Below are 27,670 nucleotides of genomic sequence, written 5' to 3' on the forward strand. Positions count from 1 at the left end.
GACTGCAAACGCACTTCCATAAACTCTAAACATAATCTTGGTGCTGCAAAGGGCATCTCAGCTCTGTGGACTGCTCAGGAGACACCGGAAAAGACAAGGTGGAGCAAGTGTCACTCCGGCCTCACTGAGGGGCAAGGCTCTGCGCAGAAACCTCTCATCGGCAGCTGACCTTTATTCGTGGGAGACGACCTCTAGTGAACTAAAAACAATGTTAAAGGCCATCAGACTTGGGGAGCAGAGTGACGGAAGGGGAAACAGGGGCGGCTCCGAGGGTACCAGTAATGTCCTGCTGCCAACATCACACACTTTCCTGAACACGTAAACCATCAGGGCCTTCAGGACGCGAACACGCTGATGGGACAGCAGGGATCACAGTCACATCACGGACGCCAGTGTGGGACAGAGTGAAGGAGGCTGGGCGAGCCGAGGCCGTGGTCAGAGCAGCTCCGTGCGGCAGCTGAGAAAGAACGAAGATCAGGGGGCCAGTCAGGCAGCTTTTGAAAGAAGAGCCATCCAGGCCAAGGACAGAGGCTCGCAGAGACCCCGGGGGCGCACGCCTGGCCCGTCTGAAGGACAGGAAAGAGCCCCTGCAAAAGGACCACAGGAGGCGAGAGTCCGTGAGGTCAGGGAGAGGAGCGGGCCCTGACCACCCACCATTTCACAGGCCCCTGTGATGGGAGTCCCAGCAGGAGAGCGTCTGACTTCCACCTCGAAAGGACTGCTCTCTCGTACCAAGAACAGGAGAGAGGTGGGGAGAGCTGGTGGGAAGCCATGGCAATTGATTCAAGCAAGAGACAGAGATGGCTCGGACGACGAGGAACGGAGCAGTGGTTAGATTCTAGGTATGTTCATTCTGAAGGCAGGGCTAAAAGAATGTGAGGACAGGACGAATGCAGACAGAGAGAGAAGAGAAATCTAGGATGACTGTAGGGTTTTCTGCTAACTGGAATGGTGAGCTGCTGTTAACTGAGATGAAGACTGTGGGTGAACTGGACTTGGACTGGAAAAGAGGGGTTCAGTTTTGGACCTGTTCCTCTTTTGAGGTAACTAAGAAATATTCAAATAGAACGCTGAACAGGCAGCTAGACATAGAGGTTAAAATTTAAGTGATAGAGCTTATTTTAGAGGCAGCTAAACAAAAATAAATTTTAAACAAGATTAAATCTTAACTGTTAACATCAACTTGACTAATCAATATAATAAATTTTCACTATTACTGATCTTCATTTACTATATCCAAGTAATGCTCCATCAATAAAGGTTACATGAAAAGTGAATGTGGGCAAACGGAGAAAATACTAAGGCTATCCAGTCAGCTTTAATAATCACAGCTCAACAATACAGAAGGCTTAATTTGGCCCTGGAGCAGATGTATAATGCTTAGAGGTGGAAATGCCCAAAGACCCTGTCGGGCTTTGTCCGTATCTTTCACTGCAGACACAGTGAGCCTTGCAGATTTCTAACGGCGTCGTAAACAGTGCTATTGTGCAGCAAAGAAACAAAACAATTTAATGACAGGTTTCCTCCCTCAACAAAGTAACTGGATCGTGCCTGTTTATTAAGGATAACATGGTACAATCAGAACTGAGTACTGATGTCAAGTAAGAATACTGCTATGCAGCTACACACACTGCCATATTCAAGCATTACCCAAGTTAGCCGTTTACCTGACAAGATTTTTTTTGGTTATAAAGGCTAATGCATTTGCACAACTTTAAAACAAAACAAACAATCAAACCCTGTAAGAATCACTAAGTTAACTGACATGGGGAGAGGTAAGACTGTCAATGAAGTAAATGAAAAATGGGAATTATCCATTAATAAGGGCTTCCCTGGTGGCTCAGCCAGTAAAGAATCTGCTTGCAATGCAGGGGACCCCGGTTCAATTCCTGGGTCAGGAAGATTCCCTGGAGACAGGATAGGCTGGAGTGGGCACTCCATATTCTTGGGCTTCCCTGCTGGCTCAGCTGGTAAAGAATCTACCTGCAATGCAGGAGATCTGGGTCTGACCCCTGAGTTGGGAAGATCCCCTGGAGAAAGAACAGCTACCCACTCCAGTATTCTGGCCTGGAGAATTCCATGGACAGAGGAGCCTGGTGGGTTACAGTCGATGGGGTAGCAAAGAGTTGGACACAACTGAGCGACTTTCACTTTCACCAATTAATAAAATATGGATGTTTAGCCAATTATCCTAACCTTAAATATTAAGCAATAAAGTATAAAGGGAAATTACTGAGATGTCTACTCTCCCAGTCAGTATTTGAAAAATTTAACTGGTTGCTCTACCATTAATTTATACACACACACAAACACACACACACACACACACACACATATATAAACCAAGGATAAGGCTGGCATCACGGAGCAAGAACTCTATATACCTCAAGAAATGGAAACTGGGAAGAAGCGGGAATTATACTTTAAAAGAGGAATAAGACGAGGGTGGGATGTTTCGAGAGAACAGCATCGAAACATGTATATTATCTAGGATGAAACAGATCACCAGCCCAGGTTGGATGCATGAGACAAGTGCTCGGGCCTGGCGCACTGGGAAGACCCAGAGGGATCGGGTAGAGAGGGAGGTGGGGGGGGGGGGGATCGGGATGGGGAACACATGTAAATCCATGGCTGATTCATGTCAATGTATGACAAAAACCACTACAATATTGTAAACTAATTAGCCTCCAACTAATAAAAATAAAAGAAAAAAAAAAAGAAAGAAAAAAGAGGAATAAAAGCTGAAATCATACTAATCAAAGGTTGACTGTAGTAATAATCTGTTATCCAACCCCTTTCCAAAGGGTTCATTTAGCACTTCCACACATTAAGAGGATATTACTCCTTTCTTCAAAACCCAGTTATCACAACCAGGGAGGAGGTGTCAGCACACCCTTCAGAACCGCCTCTGCTTTACCACCCAGTAACTCGGCCCAGTGCCAAGCTCACAGACACCTCAGAGAATCTGGACTTCCTCCGGTCTCGTCCTTTTTCCTCCTGGTTCACCTTCCTCCTCCCACAGGCTCTCTTAAATTTCCTTCCAACTCCACTCAATCAATTTGACTAGCATTTTTTTATTCTAAATCTGAATGTTTTCAGTGAAAGAAGCCAGACACAAAAGGCCACACCTTGTAGGATCCCATGTGGGTGAAATGTCTGAAGCAGAGAAGCCACAGACAAAGTCAGTCAGTGGTCGCCAGGCCTGGAGGCGGGAGGATTGGGAATGACGGTTCTCGAGATTCGGGTTTCTTGTGGGTGATGAAAACACTCTGGGAGTAGTCTAAGGGCTGAGGCTGCCCAACTCCATGAATACACTAAACTACTGGATTACACTCTCCAAAAGTGTGCATATGTCAATTTAATAAAAGATAGTATCCAGAGATCCTTTGAAGGCATGAGGTAAAAGCCAAACACACCTCACTAAACTCCAGTTCTTTACCAATCCCTGCATTGCAGAGGAAGGCCCTAAACGAATAGGAAAATATTAAACTCGTTATATCCTGTTTCGGAGAGGAGGAAAATGCAAAATCCACTTTAGAAAATTGATAATGTGAAAGGTTATTCCAGTTGCTCAACGAATTCAGTCAGGCAGTTCACTCCATGTTCAATGAAACACAGCTGTACAATTTCCCAACGTGCTCTTCTCTTCCCAACTACTTCACCAATTCCAGGTGCTGGCTTTTTAAAATTTATTTATTTGTAATTGACAGATAATTGCTTTACAGTATTATGTTGGTTTCTACCAAATATCAACATGAATCAGCCATTACCCATGTCCCCTCCCACCTGGGTACTGGCTTTTAAAAACAGTCTCTCCCCTGATGCTTTCTGGGGACAATCAGACCCACCCCTAAGGTTCACCCTGACTGTCCCAACAGTCATTGGTATTTCTTTTAACTGTCACCATACATATGGTCTGCCTCCGACAATTTAACATTATACAACTCTTCATATTTGCACAATGCTTCAGTGTTCTAAGAGCGCTCATACACATCATCATATTTGATCTTTTTATCGTCCTGTGCGTAAGTAGACCAAGTAAAGACAAAGAACTTGTTCAACTTCTCAGTGGCAGATCTTGGGCTAAAATTCAGAGGTTCTGAATTCAGTGAGAAAGAGATGCTCAAAAGGCTTTTGGTGAATAACAAAGAAGACTGCTAGATGAATTATCTTACTATTTTAATAACATCACACTTCCTTTGTATACCATTTGGTATTTTTCTCTATTTCAAGTGAGTCGGTCTTATTTCAACAATTAAGATTCTAATCTCTGAAAGTGAAGAATTCCACATCCCCAGTGCACTGAGCCCTTGGAGATGAGGTGATTAAAATGCCAAGCTGCCCGTGTACACTGAATTTAGTCATACAGACACGGCTGCTGAGCTTATCGTGAGAAAAAACAAACTGGAAAGCACTGAAAAATTCTTACCTTAAAAAAAGATTTCCCCTCTCCTCACAGGAACCTGTATGAGTGCTTAAAACCAAGCTTAGGTTCATATTATAAAAATTGTGTGTGTGTATATATATATATATATTTAACAAATGCATTACAATTCTGTTTATTAACTGCACTGTATAGAAGAGATACTGACCACCAAGCATTCAGGGTCACACATAAGACATCCATGTGTATGCCTAGTATTTTAGACAAAAACAAAACATTCAGTTCTCTGCGTTAATAATTTACTACTGCAAAAAATATTGAGTGTCTCTTACACGCAGTATACCATATTGAGAAGATAGTGAATTACATGTCATAAGCCTTCACCATCCTCAAAACAAATGAGGACAGTAAATGCATAAAACCCTTATAAATAATGATAACTGCACAACAGCTAACAACTCCTGAGCCCTATGAGCCGGGTCCTACTCTTGAGTCCTTTACACACACAGCTCACACAGTCCTCCCAGACTCATGGCGTTTTGCAGGTCAGGAACGGAGGGAGGCCAGTAACTGCACCGGGAGGACGGCTCTGTAAACCTAGGCGGTCCCTGCCGCAGACAGGGCTGCGCAGCGCTGCCTCTCTGCCCACGCAGCGCGCGCGGAGGGCGTGCGGAGGGCGGAGAGTCAGCGAACGAAGGGACATCTGCCGAGGCCCCGAGGTCCAGGGAGAAGACGTGGGAAAAGGCCACGCCCGGGCGCCGGGGCGGGAACCGCTGTCCTGTCGCCCGGGCGCGGGCAGCAGCGGCCACCGGCCGGGCCAGCGCACACCCACAGGGAGGGCCGTGAGGCCGGCTCCGCCACCCGCGCTCCAGGAGCCGCCTGTGCCGATCCCCTCGGACAGCAGCCCTGACAGCTCTTTCTCGGCGACGGAAGCGAGGGCCAGGGCGTGCTGACCAGGCTCCCTCTGTGCTCCCAGAGGATGGGAGCCAGCCACATGCAAACTCACAGGCCGCCTGCAATGGCTTCCTAATTAAATGGTCCCTGAGCCTGACCGGCCAGCGTTCAGATGGGCAGGACCTTGCACCCCAAAGGGAAAAGGCATGCCTTCTTGAGCCCAATTATGGAGTCTGCGTGAAAAGGTGATGCGAATCATCTTGGAAAATTATAAAGAATTCCTCTGGAAATCTCAATGCAACTTGATAGCCTTTATTCCCTTATTACTTTCCTGGTGGGAAAAGTAATTACAATCTTCATTGTTGCTATTTAGTCACTAAGTCCTGTCAGACTCTTCTGTGATCCCATGGACTGCAGCCCACCAGGCTCCTCTGTCCATGGAATTTTCCAGGCAAAAATACTGGAGTGGGTTACCATTTTCTTCTGCAGGGGATCCTGTCGACCCAGCGGTCGAACCCGTGTCTCCCCCACTGGCAGGAGGGTTCTTTACCTCTGAGCCATCAGGGAAGCCCAGTGTTACTCCACTTTTCATTCACTTAAAATTTTCATTCATCATCAATTTAATTTTTTCCTTGTGGCTGAGTCACATGTAGGATCCTAGTTCCAGGACCCAGGACCAAAGCCGTGCCCCTGGCAATGGACGTGGCATCCTGACCACTGGGAAGCCCCCAGGACCACCAGGAACTGAGCCCCCCCTGCCCCGGCCTCACACACATCCCCCTTCACCCGGCTCCCTGCGGGCCAGCTCCCGACTCCACACCCGTGGTTCTAGACGGCCTGGCCTTGGGTCCCCTTCTTTCCCCACACCCTTGCCATACACAGAGGCCTCCACTTCCATGGATTTAAATATCTTTACGATGACAACTTTGAACTGGTATTTCCAGCTCTCCGCGGACTCCACCTCATGTCTGGCCGCCTGTCTGACGTCTCCACCTGGAAGTGCTAAGCCGCTCCCAGTTAGCAAGGCCAGAAGAAGCCTCCGAGCCCACTCCCTCCACCGTCCTCCCAGGAACAGGCGCCTCCCTCTCCCCAACAGACTCAATCCCAAACCGATGCCTCCCACATCCCCGCCTCTGCCATCACCCCCCAAGTCCGCCACTTCTCCTGCAAGAAGCGTCCCAGTCCAGCCCGTCCAGAACGCCGTCCTGCCTCCCCGGCGACGAGCAGCCGGCCTCCAGCCCAGAAACCTCATGAGAACCAACCCGGCTCAACACGCTAGCCTCACTTTGCACTCGCACCTTGGGCCCCCCCATCCCAGGCAGGCTCCTCAGCGCCCGGGGACCCCCGCCCGCTCCCCCAGAGGCAGAGCGGCACCTCCGCGACACCACCGCGGCCAGGGGCCTGCTCACCTCGGGAACTCACCGCGTCCCCTTCCGCCCTCAGTTAAGACGCCACCTCCTCAGAAAGGCCTTCCGAGCCCAGAGGACAGGCAGGCCCCACACAGAACCCCGCCCCGCGCGCTGCTCATCTGCCCACTGCCCCCTCCCCGAGCAGGCCTGGATTTCTGCAGCGACGTCCCAGGCTGCCTTCCCAGCAACGCGCGAGCGCCGCACGGGCTGCACACCCCTGCGTCTTGTTGGGACGAACTGCAGCCCCAGCACGGTGCTGACCACACAACGGGCTCTTAGAAAACATCTGTTTGGCGTTAAACGACTATTCCTGGAGGAGGCATGGCAACCCTCTCCAGGATGCTTGCCTGGAGAATCCCGTGGACAGAGGAGCCTGGCGGGCTGCAGTCCACCGGGCAGCAAAGAGTCGGAGACAACTGAGCAACTTGGCACTCAAACGACTGTTAATTTCAAAATACACCCTACTCAGCTTATTCTATTACTCACCTAACCTAATAACAGCTATTTTTGGAAAACAACAGCACCTTACACACTCTTATTCAAGAACATAATTTTATTTTGCTGTTTCTAGGCACCGATACCATTCTGGGCCTATTCAAAGGCTTGCCTGTTAATCTCTGGCCGGGTGCTTTATCAAACATGAAGGTTATTCTTATCCCTGTGACAAACTCTTACTCTTTAACAACACAGCAATGTGCATGTCAATAAGCACTTATCTGAAGCTGCAGGGATCAGGGTGTGAGGAGACCCCTTCTTTCCCAAGCCTCCAGCAGACCACAGGGCAGCAATATGCCAGTCCTTGACTACGCCCACCTATGAAGTGAATGTTGCAAGCTCACAAACATCCATGTGAGCCTGCCTGATCTCCTACCTAGGCAAGCGTGCTGACTCAGATTCAATCTCTGCTTTGTAGACTAGTCAAAACTCCACAGCTGGACCTCCCAGCTCATGGGGTCTGACCACGGAGGAACGGAAGGTCACTGGGTGCATTTACATCTATGTGTCCAACTGAACATCCATCTCTGACTACCTTCCACACAGAAGAGTAAAAATCTGCTCAACCTAAGTTTACCATCTCCAAAATCCACTGTCAGGAGTCCCCAGTTGACTTATTACAAAGCTACACGAAATTTGGTCATGTCTCCAGGCAAACCCCTACTTCCTAAAACGATGGCAGACAGGGGAGTGATAGAATATTCTGAGAATGGAGAGTGATGACGTCAGAAACCACACACAGCTTTACTTCTCTGTCAGTAACCAGTCCACCCACCCACACCTGCGGCAAGCTCAAAACCGGGAAGAACTGTTCAACGATTTCTCCTTGCTTTAAATTTAGACACATCTGGCTTGTATGTAATTTGAAAAAGGAGAAAGAATCAATTAGACAGCTACCACTTGTTTAGACAGTCACCACACCCATATTTGCATATTTGGGGAGGCTACCCTGAATTTATTACTTAAAACAATTTATACATTATTGCAAATACTATCTATAATCCATACTCCATGGTTCTTAAATGCTGTATTTTCACCTTAGATGACACAGGAAATTATTAATTTCCCATTAATTCATGTAATTGATGGAATAGGTCTGCTACACAAATATTCTTCATGTATCATCCTTTTCTTATAAATTTGAAAGTTATAAACAGACAAATAAAAGCTTCATTTATTAATTCATATATAGAACTTACAACAAATAAACTATCTGTTTTAAATAAAACAGCTAGGCCAATAAACTATACAAATTATGAACCAAAGGCTCCAAGAAGGCAAAGGAGAGAGACAGAAACTGACTCGCAACCCACAGAGGAGAAGACGAAGCCGAGTCCAGTGGCCGGGAAACACGTCCAGCACGACCGTGCAGCTGAGACCTGAACACTCCTCTGAAATAAGCAAACAGAGTCATTTTTAATTCCTCCAGAGAAGGGGCACACACTACCTACCTCCCGAGTTGTCCATTATTTCTCTGGACAGCTCTGGACGAAGATGAAGACTTTGTATCAAGAAGGCAATGGTTTCCTTCTAATTTAATACGGCAGTGCTAGTTCTACACCCTGACATCCCATGGAGTAAGGTGAATCTCTCTTCCGTTTTCTGGCTCTGAAAACAGTTAAACACAGCCATGGTGCCCTGTCACTCCCCCAGACAAGCTAACTCCAGTTCCTTTCCAATGTCCTTTCTGATCGCAGAGAAGACTTCCAACCTTCCTTGTTTATATTAACGGTATCTACATTTTCTAAGTGTATAAAACATATCCATTCTGTAGATGAAATCAGCAACACATCGACTCTCAGAACTGAATGCTGGACTGGGCTTTGTCATGAAACTGTGCGTCCCTGTCCATGCGCGGGCTTCTCTCTGGTTGGAGGGAGGCCAGACCACACGCTTCCCTGTTTCAAAATCCTATCAGTCCACCTAAAAACAATGCTTTCAATGTCACTTTCACTTTGTTAAAAAGAAATAAAACACTTTTAACCATACTATATAATATTAACATTTATATGGGTCTTTTACATAATTAAGGGCATTTTGTGTGATGCTCTAAAAAATACGTTAGCAGTCGCTGGCTCTTAGAAAATAATGGTGGTTGGTAGGAAGGGTGGGGGAAGACAAATGCATAACTGTAAGTACGCTTTAAAAAACTCAAAATGACCTGCGAGTTTAGTCTCACCTGACATTAAAGCATAAATTTAAGCTTGAGAAATGTTCATTTTTCTAAGTCTGTACTATTTGACACAGTAGCTCCTAGTCACATATGGTCACCTAAATTTAAATTAAATTTTAGTCAAATTATAAATTAATTTACTCAGATTAGCTATCTTTCGAGTGCTAAGCAGCTACTGCGCTGGATGCCAGATGCAGACCACTTCCATCCTACCAGGAAGTCCTGCAGGTCAGCGCCATTCTAGACCGCTCTCCTGTGTCCACTCCGCAAAAGGCAGGCAGTGCAGCAGAGGCTCCAAAGCCTGAAATCCCAGTTCTGCGCCGTGCGGCTCTGCAGCCTTGAACAAGCGGGCTCACCTGTCTGAGCCTGTCTTCCCACCTATAACACCATCCACAACCACTGCCTCTCTCCTGGAGGGTCACGAAGATTAAATGGGACAACGCTGCTGAATGACAGACCTTGGCACACCGCCGCAAACACTGGCAGCATCCAGAGATGCCAGCTTCCCAGGACAGCAAGTGTATCTGTGCCCGCGCGGTCCACCAAACGTCAGATGAGTGCCAAGATTTGAAGTACAGAGATTAAAGAAAGAACTCTCACCCAACTGGGCAGGTCAGATTAAGGAGTTATACCATCGGGAGACCTGAGAGCAGTGGGCTGAGGGAGGCAGGGGGCTGGACCCCTCGAGGATGGAAGCAAGACAGGGACTTGGCCCGGGCACCAGGGCCCACTTCTCCCCCGGAAGGTTCGGAATCACTACCAGGCCTCCTCTTCACGTGCAGAGAGGGAGAAGGGAGTCGGTGCACATGTGGGCTCGGTTGCTTCAGTCGTATCTGACTCTTCGTGACCTCACGGACTGTAGGCTGGCAAGCTCGCTGTCCGTGGCATTCTCCAGGCGAAAATACTGGAATGAGTTTGCCATTTCCTCCTCCAGGGCTCTTCCTGACCCAGGGATCAAACCCATGTTTCCTGCGTCTCCTGCATTACAGGCAGATGCTCTAACGGCTGAGCCACCAGAATAATATGCTGCTTCTACCCAAATAAGGGCTTCCCTGATGGCTCAGTTGGTAAAGAATCTGCCTGCGATGCAGGAAGACCCCAGTTTGATCCCTGGGTTGGGAAGGTCCCCTGGAGAAGGGAAAGGCTGCCCACTCCAGTATTCTGGCCTGGAGAACTCCATGAACTGTATGGTCTATGGGGTGGCAAAGAGTTGGGTACAACTGAGCGACTTTCACTTCACTTCACCCAAGTATGGAATTCGTTATACCTTTAAAGGATCCTATTAAGTCCCTAACTTAAAATACACAGACATTCCAAGTAAACAGTTCTAAATGAACATTTACAAAAAGCATAGTCAGAAAGCTAACGGTGGTAACATTAAATTTAAAAAATCAAAACTTACACTGCTCTTAAAAAATACTAATAAATATTGCTTGACTTGCTATTTGCAATAATGCTTAGTTGATAAAAGATATTGAAGCCAATGAACAGTAATAATCACTGTAAAGAAAATGCTTTGGGCACACTAAAGAATGGCTTTCAGGACATCTTAAAGACAGAACAGCTATGTGAACTAAAATATTACCTGCTAGACAGTAACATGACACTTTCTATCAAAAGTACGTAAGTAATAAATCTGAAATAATAACTAGTTATAAAACCAGGCAAACTAAAATAAGTGATAAAATGTTCTATTGCTGTTATAAAGTATAATCCCTTTGTGATCAGTTAATGCATGGTTTTTTTCAGACATTCTTATACTGTTCTTAAAGCAGCAAAGATTAGAAAAAAATAAAAAGAAAATCAGAAGTCACAAATAATGGGCACAAAACTCTATCACTCAACATTTTCTCTTATTATGAAATAAATACTTTAAAAATCTATGGTTAAAGGCAGATGCTAAGAAACAACATCTTGGAGTAAGGAAGGAAGGAATCTCTCCGGGGTTTTACTGAGACAGTGACGTCTTCCCAAGCTCAGTTTTAAAGTAAAGGTGCTGGCAGCAAACGATTGCGCCTGGACCGCGCTGTCTGCAGCAAGGGCCCCTCGCGGCGGTGTTGGCTGTGTCCGGTGAAAAGTCAGCTTTGAGGTGAAGCAAAAAGAGAAGCACACGTGCACTGTCCGTGGTAATGAAAGCACACACCACGAATGTCAAAGAAGGTACAGAAGCAAGAATACAAACAGGCGTGAGGCTCCCGACACAGCTCTGCCAGGGGAAGGTCCGGGCCGACCATGCTCCCCAGGGCTGCAGCGCCGTCCACGCCTCCTCGGCCCCCGGCCCAGGCCCCCGCACGCGCTCCAGGGTTGCACTTCCAGCAACCCAGATGTCAGCAAAGACTTCTTTCCTCGGAGAGTCTATGCAAAACCACGCAACACTGCAGCCATGGAGTCCAGAACTCAAAGGAGTGAATGAAAAATATGCTTCTATTATCTCTACTGAAGAAAGGAGACATGGATATGAAAAACTGAGCATCACAGGGCCTCAACATATACTTAAATTTTGTCTATGTTAATGACTCCTCATAAGAGGCACTCCAGCATTCTGCTTCCCTGGACTTCCCTGGTGGCTCAGACAGTAAAGAATCCGCCTGCTATGTGGGAGACCTGGGTTCGATCCCTGGGTTGGGAAGATCCCCTGGAAGAGGGCATGGTAACCCACTCCAGTATTCCTGCCTGGAGAATCCCATGGACAGAGGAGCTTGGCAGCCTACAGCCCATGGGGTCACAAAGAGTTGGACACGACTGACTCCTCAGAAGAGGCACTCCAGCATTCTGCTAACAAAAAGGTGTTCACATCACCTTTCAGTTATCCAGTGTTTATTTACGAATAATCTGCCTTGCTCCAAAGACTGAGGTGGCTTTTAAAAAAACTTACACAGTATAAAAGTACAAAATGTTGAGAAGACACAAGGTGGAGAAAAAGAGTAAGAAAATAAAACAGAACCAGAGGTCAGGTTTCTACAAAATGCAGCTAATTATCAGGATGGGGAACACATGTAAATCCATGGCTGATTCATGTCAATGTATGGCAAAAACCACAACAATATTGTAATTAGCCTCCAGCTAATAAAAAATAAATGAAAAAAAATGCAGCTAATTACTAAGGCTGAAGAATACACAAGGCCATCGGCTTTAGGGTCACAGGGTAAAGAGGGAAGCAGATCCCTTTTAAGACCCGCAGTCTACAGATACCGGCAGTCTCTGCCAACAGCACCATCATTTCCCTGGTCTTGGTCCTAAAGCATTTTATGTTTTCTCTCTCAGTTGGTTTTAACCGTATCTACAGGATTAGGAACTACATCTGATTACCTTCTTGCAACCTACACTTTTCCTACCACAGATCTAACACAGGAAGCCCTCAGTGAATACTGAGGTGTAGGGGAACATGACGGAGAATCAAGCTGAGGAACAGGGAAAAACAATTTGGCATTAAAAGTGCAGACGCAGAACTGCAAACTGCCAAATGTAAAAATATATCCTTTACCTGGCTCAGTGCCAGTAACAGCATAACATGAACATATACACCCATACAAACACACACACGACAGAAAAGTGTCACAGAAATCACACTACTCAAATAATTACTTTTCAGAGTGTTCCAACTAACTATTGTTTCATGGAATTCAGAAATTTAAATCAAGCATAGTACCTACAATATATTGGATTGCCTTGCATGTTGATTTTTTCTTTTTTTTTCTCCTTAACTAAACCACATGTACCTAGCCACAAATGTAATGTTTAACGTATTTCTCTATCTACTCACACATTTGGAAAAATAAAGGATGAATGATCAGAAAACCTGGGTTTAAATGCAAATAACCATTTCTAGTCATGCAATCCTGAGCAAGTTACTTAATTCCAGGAGCCTCACAAAAAGACTAAACTGCATCATACATAAAAATCCTTTAAAAGCTACAAAATGCTGCAGAAATATTATAATGACCAATAAAAGGAAAATAATTAACGACAACAGATTTTTACATTGTTGGCTCTCTGTAGAAATCACATCTATACAGACACAATCCCTAGTTTCTATCTCAATGCCTTCCTGTTCTATGATACAGTTTGGAAAGCATTAACTCACACACTTTTTCCCCACACACTGTCTCAGTTACTAGGGTCTGGCAAACAGACCCTCCTCTGGTCAGTGGCTCTCAACAACAGGAGGAGGAAACAGTGGTAAGGCGTACGCCCAGTCCGTCTCATCCATTCCGATGATGCCTTAACTAATGAGTCAGAACAGTGAAAAGGGAGTCAGTTACAGGACTTACACACCAAAGTTTCTGACTCAAAACTCACCACAGAGCTCCAGGGGGCTCAGCGGTGAAGCGTCTCCTGCCAATGCAGGGGACACGAGTTCCATCTCTGGGTTGGGAAGAGCCCCTGGGCATGGAAATGGCAGCCCACTCCAGTATCCCTGCCTGGGAAATCCCATGGACAGAGGAGCCTGGCGGGCTGCAGTCCATGGGGTTGCAATGAGTCACACACGACTTAGTGACTCAACAACAAAAATCAAGACTGTAGTACTGGCCTAACAACAGACATAGATCAATGGAATAATATTGAGAGTTCAGAAATAAACCTTCACATTTATGATCTATTGATTTTTCAACAGGATATGAAGATAATTCACTGGGGAAAAGGGTCTTTGTAGCAGTGGTGCTGAGATAACTGGGTATCTACAAGAAAAGCACGAAGTTGGACCTGTAGCTCACACCACATACTAAATGGATCAGACACCAAAATATAAAAGCTAAAACTAAAAAAGTCTTATTAGAAAAATGTAGGCAAAAATCTTCTTAATCTTGGAATAGGCAATGGTTTTGCAGAAATAACAGCAAGTGTGTAAAGTAACAAAAAAATAGATAAACTGAACTTCATCAAAATTTAAAACTTTTATGCTTTAAAAGGAACTATCAAGAAAGTGAAAACACTGTCCACAGAATGAAAGAAAATATTTGCAAACCATATATCTGATATGGGACTTGTAGTCAAAACAAATAAATAGTACTTACAACTCAACAACAAAAAAGACAAAACAACTTAAAAATTGTCAAAGAATTTGAATAGACATTTCTCTAAACAAGATACAAAAATGTCCAATAAGCATATGAAAAGATAGTCATCAAGACTGTTATACAACAGGGTAAGAAATATCCAGACCACAGTGACACAGGACGTCACACCAACAAGGAGGGCCATCATTAAAAAACAGACAATAACAGTTGCTAAGGCAGTGGAGAAACTGGAACTCTGATACACTGATGTCAGGAAGGTAAAATGGTGCAGCCACTCTGGAATACAGTCCGGCAGTTCCCCAAAAGGTTAAACACAGTTAGTGTTTGACCCAGCAATTCTACTCCTAGGTCTATCTATACCCAAGAGAAATGAAAACCAATGTCCACACAAAACCTTGTACACAAATGTTCATGGCAGCATTATTCACAATAACCACAAAGTGGAAACAACCCGAACTTCCATCAACTGATGAACAGATAAATAGGATGTACTATAGCCACACAATGGAATATTATTCAGAGACAAAAATAAAGTACTGATGAATGCTACAACATGGATGAATCTTGCAAACATTATGCTTCATGAAAGAAGCCAGTCACAAAAGACTACATATTGTATGATTCCATTTGTACAAAATGTCCTGAAGGCAAATCTATAGAGACAAAAGTAGACCGCTGGTTGCCCAGGGCTGGATGGTGGTGAAATTGGGAGGAAATGGGAAGGATTGCTAAAAGGTATGGTGTATCTTTTGGGGTGATCTGAATGCAAAATTGATTGTGACAGATATAAACCAGTGAATACACTAAAAGTCACTGAAATTTACACTTCAAATTACATCTCAATAAAGCTGTTACAATTAAAAAATAAAGCAGAGTCTGTGTTCAACGAGTAGATAATTGAAACATAGCAATAAAAGTAAAAACTGCTAATATAACTGAACTACATCCTCTTAAGTATTTTCTCCTTTCATTTGCTCAAATAGTAAATCAAAAATCAAAATCCAAGCGAATCATTTTACCACAGTCTCTACTTTTAAAAAGTAGCAAGGATCTCTGTCATTTCCATGCTTATAAAGCTAATATAAATTTGGGCAGCATCAGACCATAACAGAATTTGAATCTAGCTTCTGTGCAATACAGAGACACAGGTTATCCTCAGGATGACAGAAACTTGTATCTTAATTCAGAAATTTTTCCAGCTAGCTGCCAGTTTCCCACTGACATTGAGGAAATAGAAATGAGCACACCAGCACATTTACAGATTTTGAGTCTGCATTTTTGACGACTGTGCGGAATCCCCAAAGCTGCAGCATAGTCGTCTAGAAGCTAAGCTGGCGTGCTGGTCACTGAGGCAGGGAGCAGCTGCGGCCACTAGCAGCACCTCCAGCTCAGAGCGGGACCGCGGGACCAACACGCGGGCCCCTGCAGAGGCCTCGGAGAGAGCCCTTCAAACGCCACGGGCCAGTTACGTTCTCACCGCACACCAGGACTCAGCAAAGCACCTCTACTATCCACAGAGAATACTCGATGTATATAACCGAATTCCACCCAGATCATGTGCACTTTCCTATGCCTATGATCCCACAGACCCTACCATTCTGTGAACAGAAACTTTTTTCTTAGATAAATCATAAAGTTTTGGTTTTAAATATTAATTCTAATGTTATAAAAGAATTAACTTAATCCAGCCTAAAAAGAAAAAAAGATTACTGCACTTTTACCTCAAAGACAACAATGACCCAAAAAAGTGAAAAGATACCCAGAAACCGTATAGGCAGATATTACCTATACAAAGAAATTTAACCGATCATCAAAATATTTTGCGCATACTCTTAAAAGATTTAAGTCTGTTGAAAACCTGGAGGGGGCAGGGGAGACCTTCAACAATACTACAGTAGAAGACAAACACATGCTGGTTCCTGTAATATGAACCCAAGAGTCGCTTAGCGGACATCGCAAAAGAGATGCACTCAAGTTCCGAGGTCCCATCTCTAACCCGACACACCCACAGAAAATCCAAGGACTACGGTAAACCCCTTAGCAGGCGCATGTCCGTCGAAGTAAGGGGCAGGGCTCGTGGTGAGCATCGACGTGAGGGGCAGGGTCCACATGGCCGTCGACGTGAGGGGCAGAGCCCGCAGGGGGTGTCGACGTGAGGGGGCAGGGCCCGCAGGGGGCGGCAGGAACCCCCACTTCCACCAGCGCAGCACAGAGGACCCTCTGCCACAGGGGAGCCACGAACATGAAGGTGGGCACAGCCTTCGTCCCTGCCTGATCAGTCCATCAGCTATCTAGGGATCAAAGAAGCTGCACCCGTAGGCCTTGTTCTGAAGCAATCTGAGCTATCCAATCTTCACATGGTTAAAAGGATTACACTAGAAGTTTCATATGCCAGCAAATCCACCGAACAAGCTATCTTTCTGCAATGTTATATGTCAATATCTCAATAAAACTGGGGGGGAAAAATACAACTGAGTAGGTTTCTTTCTTGAAACTGAGGAGTTAATTATATGTGACATCTACATTTTTTTAATGAAAAACTATTAGAAATATTTTGCTTGCACAACCAGTACACTTTAACTAAGGCTCAATGAAAAAGTAAACCCCAAATTTCCATAGTTAAAACATTTCTTTTTTACATTAAACAGAACTATGATTTAACCATTTTAGTTTATTTAAGGAATAAACATTATGTAATTTTCTTCCTCAGAATTTTCAGTTTCCATGTACATTTATAATATATTGGTTTAATCTAAGTTAAATTATTATCTGTAATAAGTCAAAACTAAATTAGAGCAATGTACCAGGAAATAATATATCTGATAGCAAAACTGCAAACTCTGATCATCACATATTATATAGGGATTACATTCATCAAAAATGAGCCCTAAACAAGCTCATTAAAACAAAGCAATTAGTTTATTTTGCCAATAATCTGTTTTCAAAGTTTAAACAAGTGTATAAACTAAGTTCACATATTGTACCATTTCAGTTGTTTGTAAAAAGGTAACAGGAATAATACATGTGGTAAACACAGTTTATTTAAAAAAAAAAAAAGATTCAAACATTAAAACAAATACTACCCTACGAAACAAGAGAGTTTAAGTTTAATTCAAACTGAAGTTTTTCCACAAATCAATCCATTTACATGAATTGGCCACCAAAGCTTAAACAAAGATGTGACATCTGAAACAGCTCTAAGGCAACACAGCCTAAGTGTGACAAAAACGCCTGACTACCCAACAGCTTCTCCTAACCAAGAAGTATTTGTTCTAGTTGAGTGAAATATTCTTTGAACATTATTACTACAAGTTTATATATGTGACTCCCGTGTAAAGAACTACAATAAATTCACTACAAACATTAAGTCTTATTAGAATCTTTCCTACACAAAAATGACTGTCAATTAGCCATTTAGCCACCTACAAGTTTTTCACTTCCATTAATACCCAGAGCTGTTATCTTTGCTTTCATATTAAAATAAGCTCAGTTAAATCAGAAGTCACACCAACAATGTACTCAATACTGAAGCGCGTCCTCTCGCCTCTGACGCACAGCGCTACCATTTAAACTACAACACTCCGCAGTGGCTTGGTTCCAACACTGAACTGACATCAAAACACACACGTCTTCAAGGAGTCAAACAGCCATATTCCGACTACTGTACCAGATCCAAGATACAGCAGAAGCTAACTTCCCTCCTTCTACTCTACGTATATCATTAATCAACTCCAAGCAAGCACTTTAACTTCCCATCAGTAAACTCCGACCAGAAGATTGAGGGTATGTGGTCATAATGGAGAGAGTGTTTCAAACTTAACCTCACCGCCTCCAATCACCACAACCTAGGACTATAAGAAATAATGTAAACCATGAAGAAACACTGTTTAATGTTCCAGCACTTCTAAAAATCAATTTTCAGCAAGATAACAACTAAATAAGTTATCAAACAGCAAATATTTTAGCCACAGTATTACTCTTATCATGAAAGAAATCATTTAAAACTCCAACACCTCTTCCACTAAAAGATCACTGTATGTGTTACCCTATAATTCCATTATCTTACTGTTATTGCATTACTCTTTTTTTGGCAACTCCATCTACCATTACAAACAGATTCATGAAGATTCCATTTCTTCATGGAGACCACCACAACCACTGTCTTCACAGTCACTTAAGTCCAAAACAGAACCATGTTTTCGCTAATTAATCAGGCTCCAACAACAATAGTTGAGACATCAGAGCAATAGTTCGATTACACATTCTGCAAAAGATACAAATAAAAATCCATTAAGTACTTACCTACAGTTGGGGGGTGGGTCCAACGTAATTTCTGCAAGTTCCTTCTGAATTCTTGAAAATAAAGACAAAGAAAGTTACATCAAAATGTCTTTACTCTTTTAATATTCCATTAAATTTTACACTTTTACACTAATCTTTCCTATTTGTGCACTTTTAATTTGAAATACTATCACTGTATAAATCATCATACACAGTACCAACAAAGTAGCAATTTCTGCCCCAGTTCCCACAGTGCATCTACAAAGAGGAGACCGGCCGCTATCTGTGCCTCCATCTCTCACCAACAGCACGACTCAAATCAAAACTTTAAGCCACTGCTGTGCCGCGCTTAGTCACTCAGGCAACTCTTTGCAACCCCAGAGACTGTAGCCCCCAGGTTCCTCTGTCCATGGGATTCTCCAGGCAAGAATACTGGAGTGGGGGGCCACTCCCTCCTCCAGGGGATCTTTCCAGCCAAGGAATGGAACCAGGGTCTCCTGCATTGCAGGCAGATTCTATACCAGCTGAGCCACCAGGGAAACTCAAACCACTGCTAACGCTAAGCATACATATGCCTTCTGCAAAGGGGGAAAAAAAAGAATTTTTATTTTAAAAACCTGTTTTTACCCTCATGTGTTATTTTCATCTTTTATTTTTTACTTCACCTAACCCCCTATATGGGCTTCCCTGGTGGCTCAGTGGTAAAGAAGCCACCTGCCAATGCAGGAGACGTGGATTTCATTCTGGGCTAGGAAAATCCCATAAAGGAAATGGCAACCCACTTCAGTATCCTTCCCTGAATGAAATGTCTGATACAGATATAACTATCACTTCTCTAAGTCGTGTGACTCAAGGTGGGGAAGACGTTATGAAGTAGGTGTTTGTTGTTCACTGGTCAAGTCCTGTCTGACTCTTTTCGACCCCACAGACAGCAGCACACCAGGCTTCCCTGTCCTTCTCTATCTCCCGGAGCTTGGTCAAACTCATGTCCATCAAGTCAGTGATGCCATCCAACCATCTCATCCTCTGTCGTCCCCTTCTCCTCCCGCCTTCAATCTTTCCCAGCATCAGGGTCTTTTCCAATAAGTCGGCTCTTCGCATCAGGTGGCCAAAGTATTGGAGCTTCAGCATCAGTCCTTCCAATGAATATTCAGGATTGATTTCCTTTATGATTGACTGGTTTGACCTCCTTGCAGTCCAAGGGACTCTCCAGAGTATTCACCAGCACCACAGTTCAAAAAGCATCAACTCTTCGGCGCTCATCCTTCTTTACCATCCACCTTTCTTTACCGTCCAATTCTCACATCAATACACAGACCAAGACTAACAAATCTAAAGCCAAAAATAAAAAACCTATTAATTCAGCTGTCCCACTGAGACTTCTTAGATTCTATAGTGTGTTCATGTGCATTTAAAGTACATATGGCACATAACTAAACAAGAGAAGTCTCAAATATCTGATAGAGAACACCCTTTGTGGATTCCACACAAAAGTGTAAATAAAACAGGCACTGTGAGGCACAACGCGTCACGTCCGGGTTAAAGGCAGTGAGCTGAGAGCACACACTCCCCCTCCGCCCCGTCAGCGCCCCAGGTGACGGCGGGGCACACACACAGAGGGCAGAAAGGGATCAAGGACAGAGACGGGGTGGTCACCACTGGCGGAGGAATTCCACTCTATCTGGAAGACAAAGTACATGCTGTGAATCAAACAGGTTGAGACGCTCCAGAGGGCACAGAGCATATAGAGTATAATAAAGACACACCACTCAAGGGAGAAAAACAGTCACAAATCCCACAAGGGGAACAACTTTGTAAGAAAATCACAGATGGAACAGGAACGAAACTAAAACATAAAATACTTTCAATCCAGTAACAGATATTAAGGGATAAAAAGGAGGCATTTTGCCTAAATGCTATGATTCGTTGCGTAGCTTTAAGATCCTAGTTCAGTCCGTGTCCGACTCTTTGGACCCCATGGACTGCAGCACGTCAGGCTTCCTGTCCACCACCAACTCCCAGAGCTTGCTCAAACTCATGTCCATCGAGTCAGTGATGCCATCCAACCATCTCATCCTCTGTCGTCCCCTTCTCCTCCTGCCTTCAACCTTTCACATCATCAGGGTCTTTTCCAATCAGTCAGTTCTTCACATCAGGTAGCCAAAATATTGGCGTTTCAGCTTCCGCATCAGTCCTTCCAATGAATATCCAGGATTGATTTCCTTTAGGATGGACTGGTTGGATCTCCTTGCAGTCCAAGGGATTCTGAAGAGTCTTCTCCAACACCACAGTTCAAAAGCATCAATTCTTCGGCACTCAGCTTTCTTTATGGTCCAACTCTCACATCCACACATGACAACTGGAAAAATCATAGCTTTGACTAGACAGACCTTTGTCGGCAAAGTAACGTCTCTGTTTTTCAATATGCTGTCTAGGTTGGTCATGGCTTTTCTTCCAAGGAGCAAGCATCTTTTAATTTCAGGGCTGTAGTCACCATCTGCAGTGATTCTGGAGCCCAAAAAATAAGTCTCTGTTGCCACTGTTTCCCCACCTATTTCCCATGAAGTGATGGGACCAGATGCCATGATCTTAGTTTTCTGAATGTTGAGCTTTACGCCAACTTTTTCACTCTCCTCTTTCACTTTCATCAAGAGGCTTTTTAGTTCATCTTTGCTTTCTGCCGTAAGGATGGTGTCATCTGTGTATCTGAGGTCACTGATATTTCTCCTGGCAATCTTGATTCCAGCTTGTGCTTCCTCCAGCCCAGCGTTTCTCATCATGCACTCTGCATATAAGTTAAACAAGCAGGGTGACAATATACAGCCTTGACGTACTCCTTTCTCAATTTGGAACCAGTCTGTTGTTCCATGTCCAGTTCTAACTGTTGCTTCTTGACCTGCATACAGATTTCTCAGGAGGCAGGTCAGGTGGTCTGGTATTCCCATCTCTTTCAGAATTTTCAATAGTCTGTTGTGATCCATAAAGTCAAAGGCTTTGGCATAGTCAATAAAGTAGAAATAGATGTTTTTCTGGAACTCTCTTGCTTTTTCAATAATACAACGGATGTTGGCAATTTGATCTCTGGTTCCTCTGCCTTTTCTAAATCCAGCTTGAACATCTGGAAGTTCATGTACTGCTGAAGCCAGGCTTGGAAAATTTTGAGCATTACTTTGCTAGCATGTGAGATGAGTCTAATTGTGAGGTAGTTTGAACATTCTTTGGCATTGCCTTTAGGACTGGAATGAAAACTGATCTTTTCCAGTCCTGAAGCCACTGCTCAGTCTTCCAAATTTGCTGGCATACTGAGTGCAGCACTTTCACAGCATCATCTTTTAAGATTTGAAATAGCTAACTGGAATTTCATCACCTCCACTAGCTTTGTTCATAGTGATGCTTCCTAAGGCCCACTTGACTTAGCATTCCAGGATGTCTGGTTCTAGGTGAGTGATCACACCATCGTGGTTATCTGGGTCCTGAAGATATTTTTTGTACAGTTCTTCTGTGTATTCTTGCTACCTCTTCTTAATACCTTCTGCTTCTGTTAGGTCCATACCATTTCTGTCCTTCATTGAGCCCATCTTTGCATGAAATGTTCCCTTGGTATCTCTCATTTTCTTGAAAGAGATCTGTAGTCTTTCCCATTCTATTGTTTTCCTCTATTTCTTTGCATTGATCACTGAGAGATCTTAACACTGGACCTATAGGAAATCTAATCCTAACACCCTGTCTGGTCTGGCACTAAACAGGTAAACTTATACAGAGTTTATTGGCCTTTTATTACAGATAAAGCACAGATAACAAGTTGTAGTTGCACACTACAAAATGGAAATACTACTAACCATGAAGATGTAAAGTCAAGTGTAGCTAATAGAAACCAACTAAAAGTGGATGGTGGGGGGCGGGGTGTGAGTAGATGAAAGGAAGAACAAAGGTATTAATACCCTCATTTTACAAAGTAAGGAACCAACGAGTATTGCTGAAATGTGAAGCAACGAGCAACAGTGGCTTAAATATACTACTTCATTTAGAAAGACAACCAATACTCTTTTTTTAATTATTTGTTTTAATTGGAGGCTAATTACTTTCCAATATTGTAGTGGTTTTCGCCATACACTGACATGAATCAGCCATGGGTGTACATGTGTCCCCCATCCTGAAACCCCCCCCACCTCCCTCCCCACCCCATCCCTCCAGTACTTTTTAAAAAATATGAATATCATTAACTGGGAGGCGGGAAAAGAAAACAGGTGAACAAGCTGGTGAACATCCTCAAAATTCACAGCAAGAAGACAAAAGGTATTATTTAACAATTCAACAAGTAGGTATAAGTCTGTTACTTAAGGTCAAGGCAGAGTCAGCTAGCAGGAACTGCCACAGGGAAAGTATCTCAACAGAAAACTGCTACTTTGTAATCAAAATGTCTCTGTGCTGTTTAATTTGCTAGCGGGAACATGAAAAACTTTTTATTTAAGCATAGTTGATTTACAATATTGTGCTAGTTTCAAGTATACAGAAAAGTGATTCAGATATATGTATCTGAATATGTGTGTGTATATTTGTGTGTGTATACATACACATACTCTTGTTTTTAAACTCAGAAAACCAAAAGAACAGGGATTCAAAACAGTATGCTCACAGTGTCAAAGAAAACAATTTTACTGTAAAAGAACTTCCTAGGGATTTTCAAATAATTCATCTTGCTTTATGCTTATACTGTCCCTTTTGTTTAAAAAATTGATGTCATAATTTTGTCACAGAATTCTGTAATGGAACTTGAAACCCCTCCAGATGTCTATCATTCTATATCTAATTATTCAATACAAAAAGCAATTTACTGATAAACTTGACAATTTGGAGCAGTGAGTCAGTGCATTACAATATATCTTGAGCCACTGCTACCAAAGAATGGCTGTATTTCTCTTGACAGAAAAGATTATACTAAGAATTGCTATTTAAACGGTTGCAAGATGTCCTGCTGTTTTCAATGACAGCAATTCAATTCTATCTCAAAAGTTGTGATCATGGTATGTATTAAGTTTCTCAGTCTTGACATGTGGGGTAATAAGGAAGGCAGCTATTTCAGGCACTGTCCCTCAGGGTGAGGAAAAATGAAAAAGTATCAGTAATTCACACTTACAATGCACCTTTTACATGATGATCTTAGGCTATTAAAAGTGAATTAAATAAATCTCACAGAATTCTTTAAGTACTACCATTTTATCAGTTCCCATTTAGGAAACTCAGGCTAGTAACTGCATGCTGTTAAGGTGAAAAGACAAGCAATTATCTTGCTAAGTCAAACAAACAAAACAACCTCTCCTCTCTCTTATGAGAACTTTTAAGACAAAATTATTTCTTTAGAAACAAATCCACTAGACAACTGTCTATATCTCCAATTTCTGTCCAGCAGTGCCACTTCCTTGGTTGTCATGATACATAAGTCAGCAACTGCACATGGTTACTGAAACAAGTCAGAAGCAAAATGCAGACTAAATTTCAGTTTGTACGACTTCACCTGAAACCTTAAATGTTCCAGGAACGGTAGGAGTTTACATGTGACTGTCATCTGCTAAAAAGAAAGAGGAGTGAGGGGCGGGGAAGGGGAGATAATTATGACTCATTCAGACTGAACTGAAGACCACAGCGACAAAACTGAACCAAAGTGGAGAAGACATGAAGCACTCGTTTTAATACTAACATACTGGATTAATGGTTCAGAAAAATGAAGCAGTATATATACCGACGTGTTTCAAACACAAACACATATTCAAGCTTAAAGAAAATTCAGTAACTCACTCAGGGCCAAGTAGAACATGAATATATGGACTTGGGGATTCACAAAGGTATTTTCTTAACAGTTATATAAAAAAAAAAACTTCATCCACTTAGATGACTTTCTATATTCCCCTATGGTCTGCATTCCTCAAAACCTTCCAAAATGAACTCATTCTCAAAAGAAAACATCACGCAACTAGTTACTAAAATTTCTTAAATCTCAAAGTAATCTCTGAATTAACTTAGAAAACACAGGGCCACTGCAAGTAATAAATCCAGAGTTTAATTCTGAGTGGTGCTACATACTGTGCACCTATGACTCCAAACAACTGCTCGATTTTTAAGACAACCTAAATTAATGATTCGGCACATCAACTGTAAACTGCATCCTGATTTCAGGAACATTAAAAACTTAAATGAACATTCAGAATCAATAAAATACAATAATTACAAAAGATTATCTATAAAGAGTACTTCATTCTCATGTGGAAAAGAAACAGATTAGCCCATATAACAAAATATCACAGTCAAATATACTGAAATCAACCTCCCAACCTAACAACAATTTAGAGTCTAAAACCAAATATCATTTCTAGGACAGTACTATATTGTATCCAATAAAATTACATCAAATTATGAAGAGAACAGACCATGCTAAAAGCATTCCGATTTTTTAAGAAATAATTTCATGCCAAAGAAGAGCAAAAATGCATCAAGAAGTAACTGTAATCTCCCTCTTAACTCTGAAACAGACAAAAATTAATTTATACCATTGTTTAAATAAAATTCCAATTTAATATTTTCTGTATCCAATATTACTTTGCTATAACACCTGAAAACTGAGATTTTTTTTTTCAAGAAAACACATTTCTACACCTAATGATTAATTCTACAATTACAGCATATTTTATGCAACTGAACACCTATGTGGCAAAGTACTTTTCTTGAGTTACTATAAAATGTATATATAATTACAGCATCTGAGCTTTACTATTTTAACAAAAAGCACTAAGTCCTCATAGCATTAACACAAACTTCATTTTTCTAAAATTTATCACATGGACTTAGTAAAATACTATTGTAGGCTTTCACCGGCACAAAGTCTAAGAACGACAGCATCAGTGTATGAAACCTTTCTTTGTGCCAAATAACAGCTTGATCACTTTCCATCCTCACGCTGGCCCTGCGAAGACGGGACTATTTCTGTCTCCATTTCACAGATGAGAAAGGTGAGGCTTGGAAATGTTAAACTATGTTTCTAATATCACAGAGCAACTAAATGCCAGGACCTAGCATTAGGTCTAATCCAGATTCTGTCTCTCGAGTGCAAGCTCTGCACTGCTGATTAACTCTCCCACAAAATGATACTATTTGGAAAAGATGTCTCATCTGCATAAAAATCAATTATCAATAATAATAAATGAGAATTTTATTGTGAAACTACCTCCACCTTTGATCTTCTGAACATATCAGTACTAGGATTCTAATCTCTGTGGAAGATCCAAGCCTCACAACAAACTCTAGGTTCTAAGGCAATCAGTACATAAATACGACCCTACTATGCAAGGCACATGGTGAATTAAAACTGTTTTGAGTTCCTGTCATCAAGACTCCCAATGTTTTTCCTCAGTTGTTAGAGCTCAGGCAGAGGGACTTCCCTGGTGGCCCAGTGGCTAAGACTCCACACTCCCAACAGGGAGCCTGGGTTCCACCCCTGGTCAGGGAACCAGACCCACCTGCTGTAACTACAGAGATCCCGCATGCACAACTCAGGCCTGGTGCAGCCGAAACAGACACCTACTTAAAAAAAGAAAGGAACCTAAAGCAGAGATGGGGGGACAAAATCAACTTCCACTATCAACTAGACTGGGGAGAAGGAAAGGAACAGAGTTCAGCTTTTTAGTATCGGGTTTTTGTTTTTTACCTGAAAATTTGCCGTGAAGCAGCATTTTATATTCAAAAAAATAGTAAATGCCTAAACCCCCTCAGATACTCAACCATAAGCCACCCAGAAACTGTGTAGAGGAAAGTCATCAGTCACAGTCTGAAAATCACAGATTCACAAGAATAAATTTGCCAACGGAGTGACTTTTTTTCAGCCAGGAAGCAACTCAAAAGGCATTTCTTACTTTCACCAATGCCGTACTACTAATTCCTATCATGTGCCCATCAGACTCTGTCCTGGATTCTTCACACACTCAGAAATAAACTTTATCCCCAATTTAAAGAGCGGGAAAAAGGAAAACTAGGTTTGAATACGTAATCTCAACTTTGTACACACTGTGGGAAAACGAAGTAAAGAATGACCGTTACCGAACAAGCCTCATCCAATCCCAGCTTTCACACAGGCCCCAGTTCCCACTCCCCCGGCAGACTGCGGGCCTTGCTCCGACGCCGGGCACGATGCCCGGCCGCGTTCCGCGGGGGCGCCCGCCGGTGGGGAGCACTCCCAGAGGGCCGTCCTCCCCGCCCCCCGCAGCACCCTCACTCTCAGGGGCTGTGTGCGCCTAGTCGCTCAGCCGTGTCCCACTCTTGGCGACCCCACGGGCTCCTCTGTCCATGGGATTCTCCAGGCAAGAACACTGGAGTGGGCTGCCTCACCCTCCTCCAGGGGATCTTCCCGACCGGGCTCCGCGCGTTGCAGGCGGATTCTTTCCTGTCTGAGCCACAGGGACGCCCTCAGTGAGGCGGGCCGCAGTCTGTACCTGAGGATCTCCTGCCCACGCACACCCACGCACCTCCCTTCCTTCCTCTAAACGTCCTGTTTCTCCATCCCCGCTCCGTTCTACCCTAGTCCACCGCATTCCCTGCAGCCGGTGGTTGTGCGCTGTGACTGGGCGGCAGGCCTGGCCCTGAGCTGAGGCCCCTGGCGCTGCGCTGTGCCCGCAGGAGCGCACGGAGCCCTCCCCGCCGTCCAGTACAGAGGTTAGAAGGCCTCAAGTCCCAGGCCGTCTGACTTTCTCACGGCTCCTTCAGCAGAGGGCGGGCATCCGCAACCCGCTTCCAGGACAGGGAAGCTGGCTACCCGAGGCCCTTAGAATGGACAGCACACTCTAACAACTCTCCCCAGAAAGGCAGGGCCTGCAGGGGGCCTGACAAAGGTCTTCCCAACCTGTGGACTGACTCGACCAGAGAGAAGCAAGGTCCTCCAGCCCACACGGGTAGGACCTCTGGGATGGGTTCCCTCATCCACACCAACAGTAAAGGATGAAGCTGTCATTCAACGGTCAGTCCACAAGGC

The 27,670-nt window shown here is 43.6% G+C and overlaps 1 protein-coding gene across 2 annotated transcripts in view; it reads right to left on the minus strand.

The window, feature by feature from the left end:
• The window catches only part of LOC133050455 (ubiquitin-conjugating enzyme E2 E2), a 352,912-nt gene that overhangs the window by 317,112 nt on the left and 8,130 nt on the right, over positions 1–27,670 (minus strand). For both annotated transcript variants that reach the window (XM_061134627.1, XM_061134625.1), the window contains exon 3: positions 18,676–18,726. In XM_061134627.1, coding sequence (XP_060990610.1) covers positions 18,676–18,726 — 51 coding nt within the window. The remainder of the gene's footprint in view (positions 1–18,675; positions 18,727–27,670) is intronic.

This window comes from Dama dama, chromosome 32 (genome assembly GCF_033118175.1).
Source record: "Dama dama isolate Ldn47 chromosome 32, ASM3311817v1, whole genome shotgun sequence".
Taxonomy (NCBI): domain Eukaryota; kingdom Metazoa; phylum Chordata; class Mammalia; order Artiodactyla; family Cervidae; genus Dama; species Dama dama.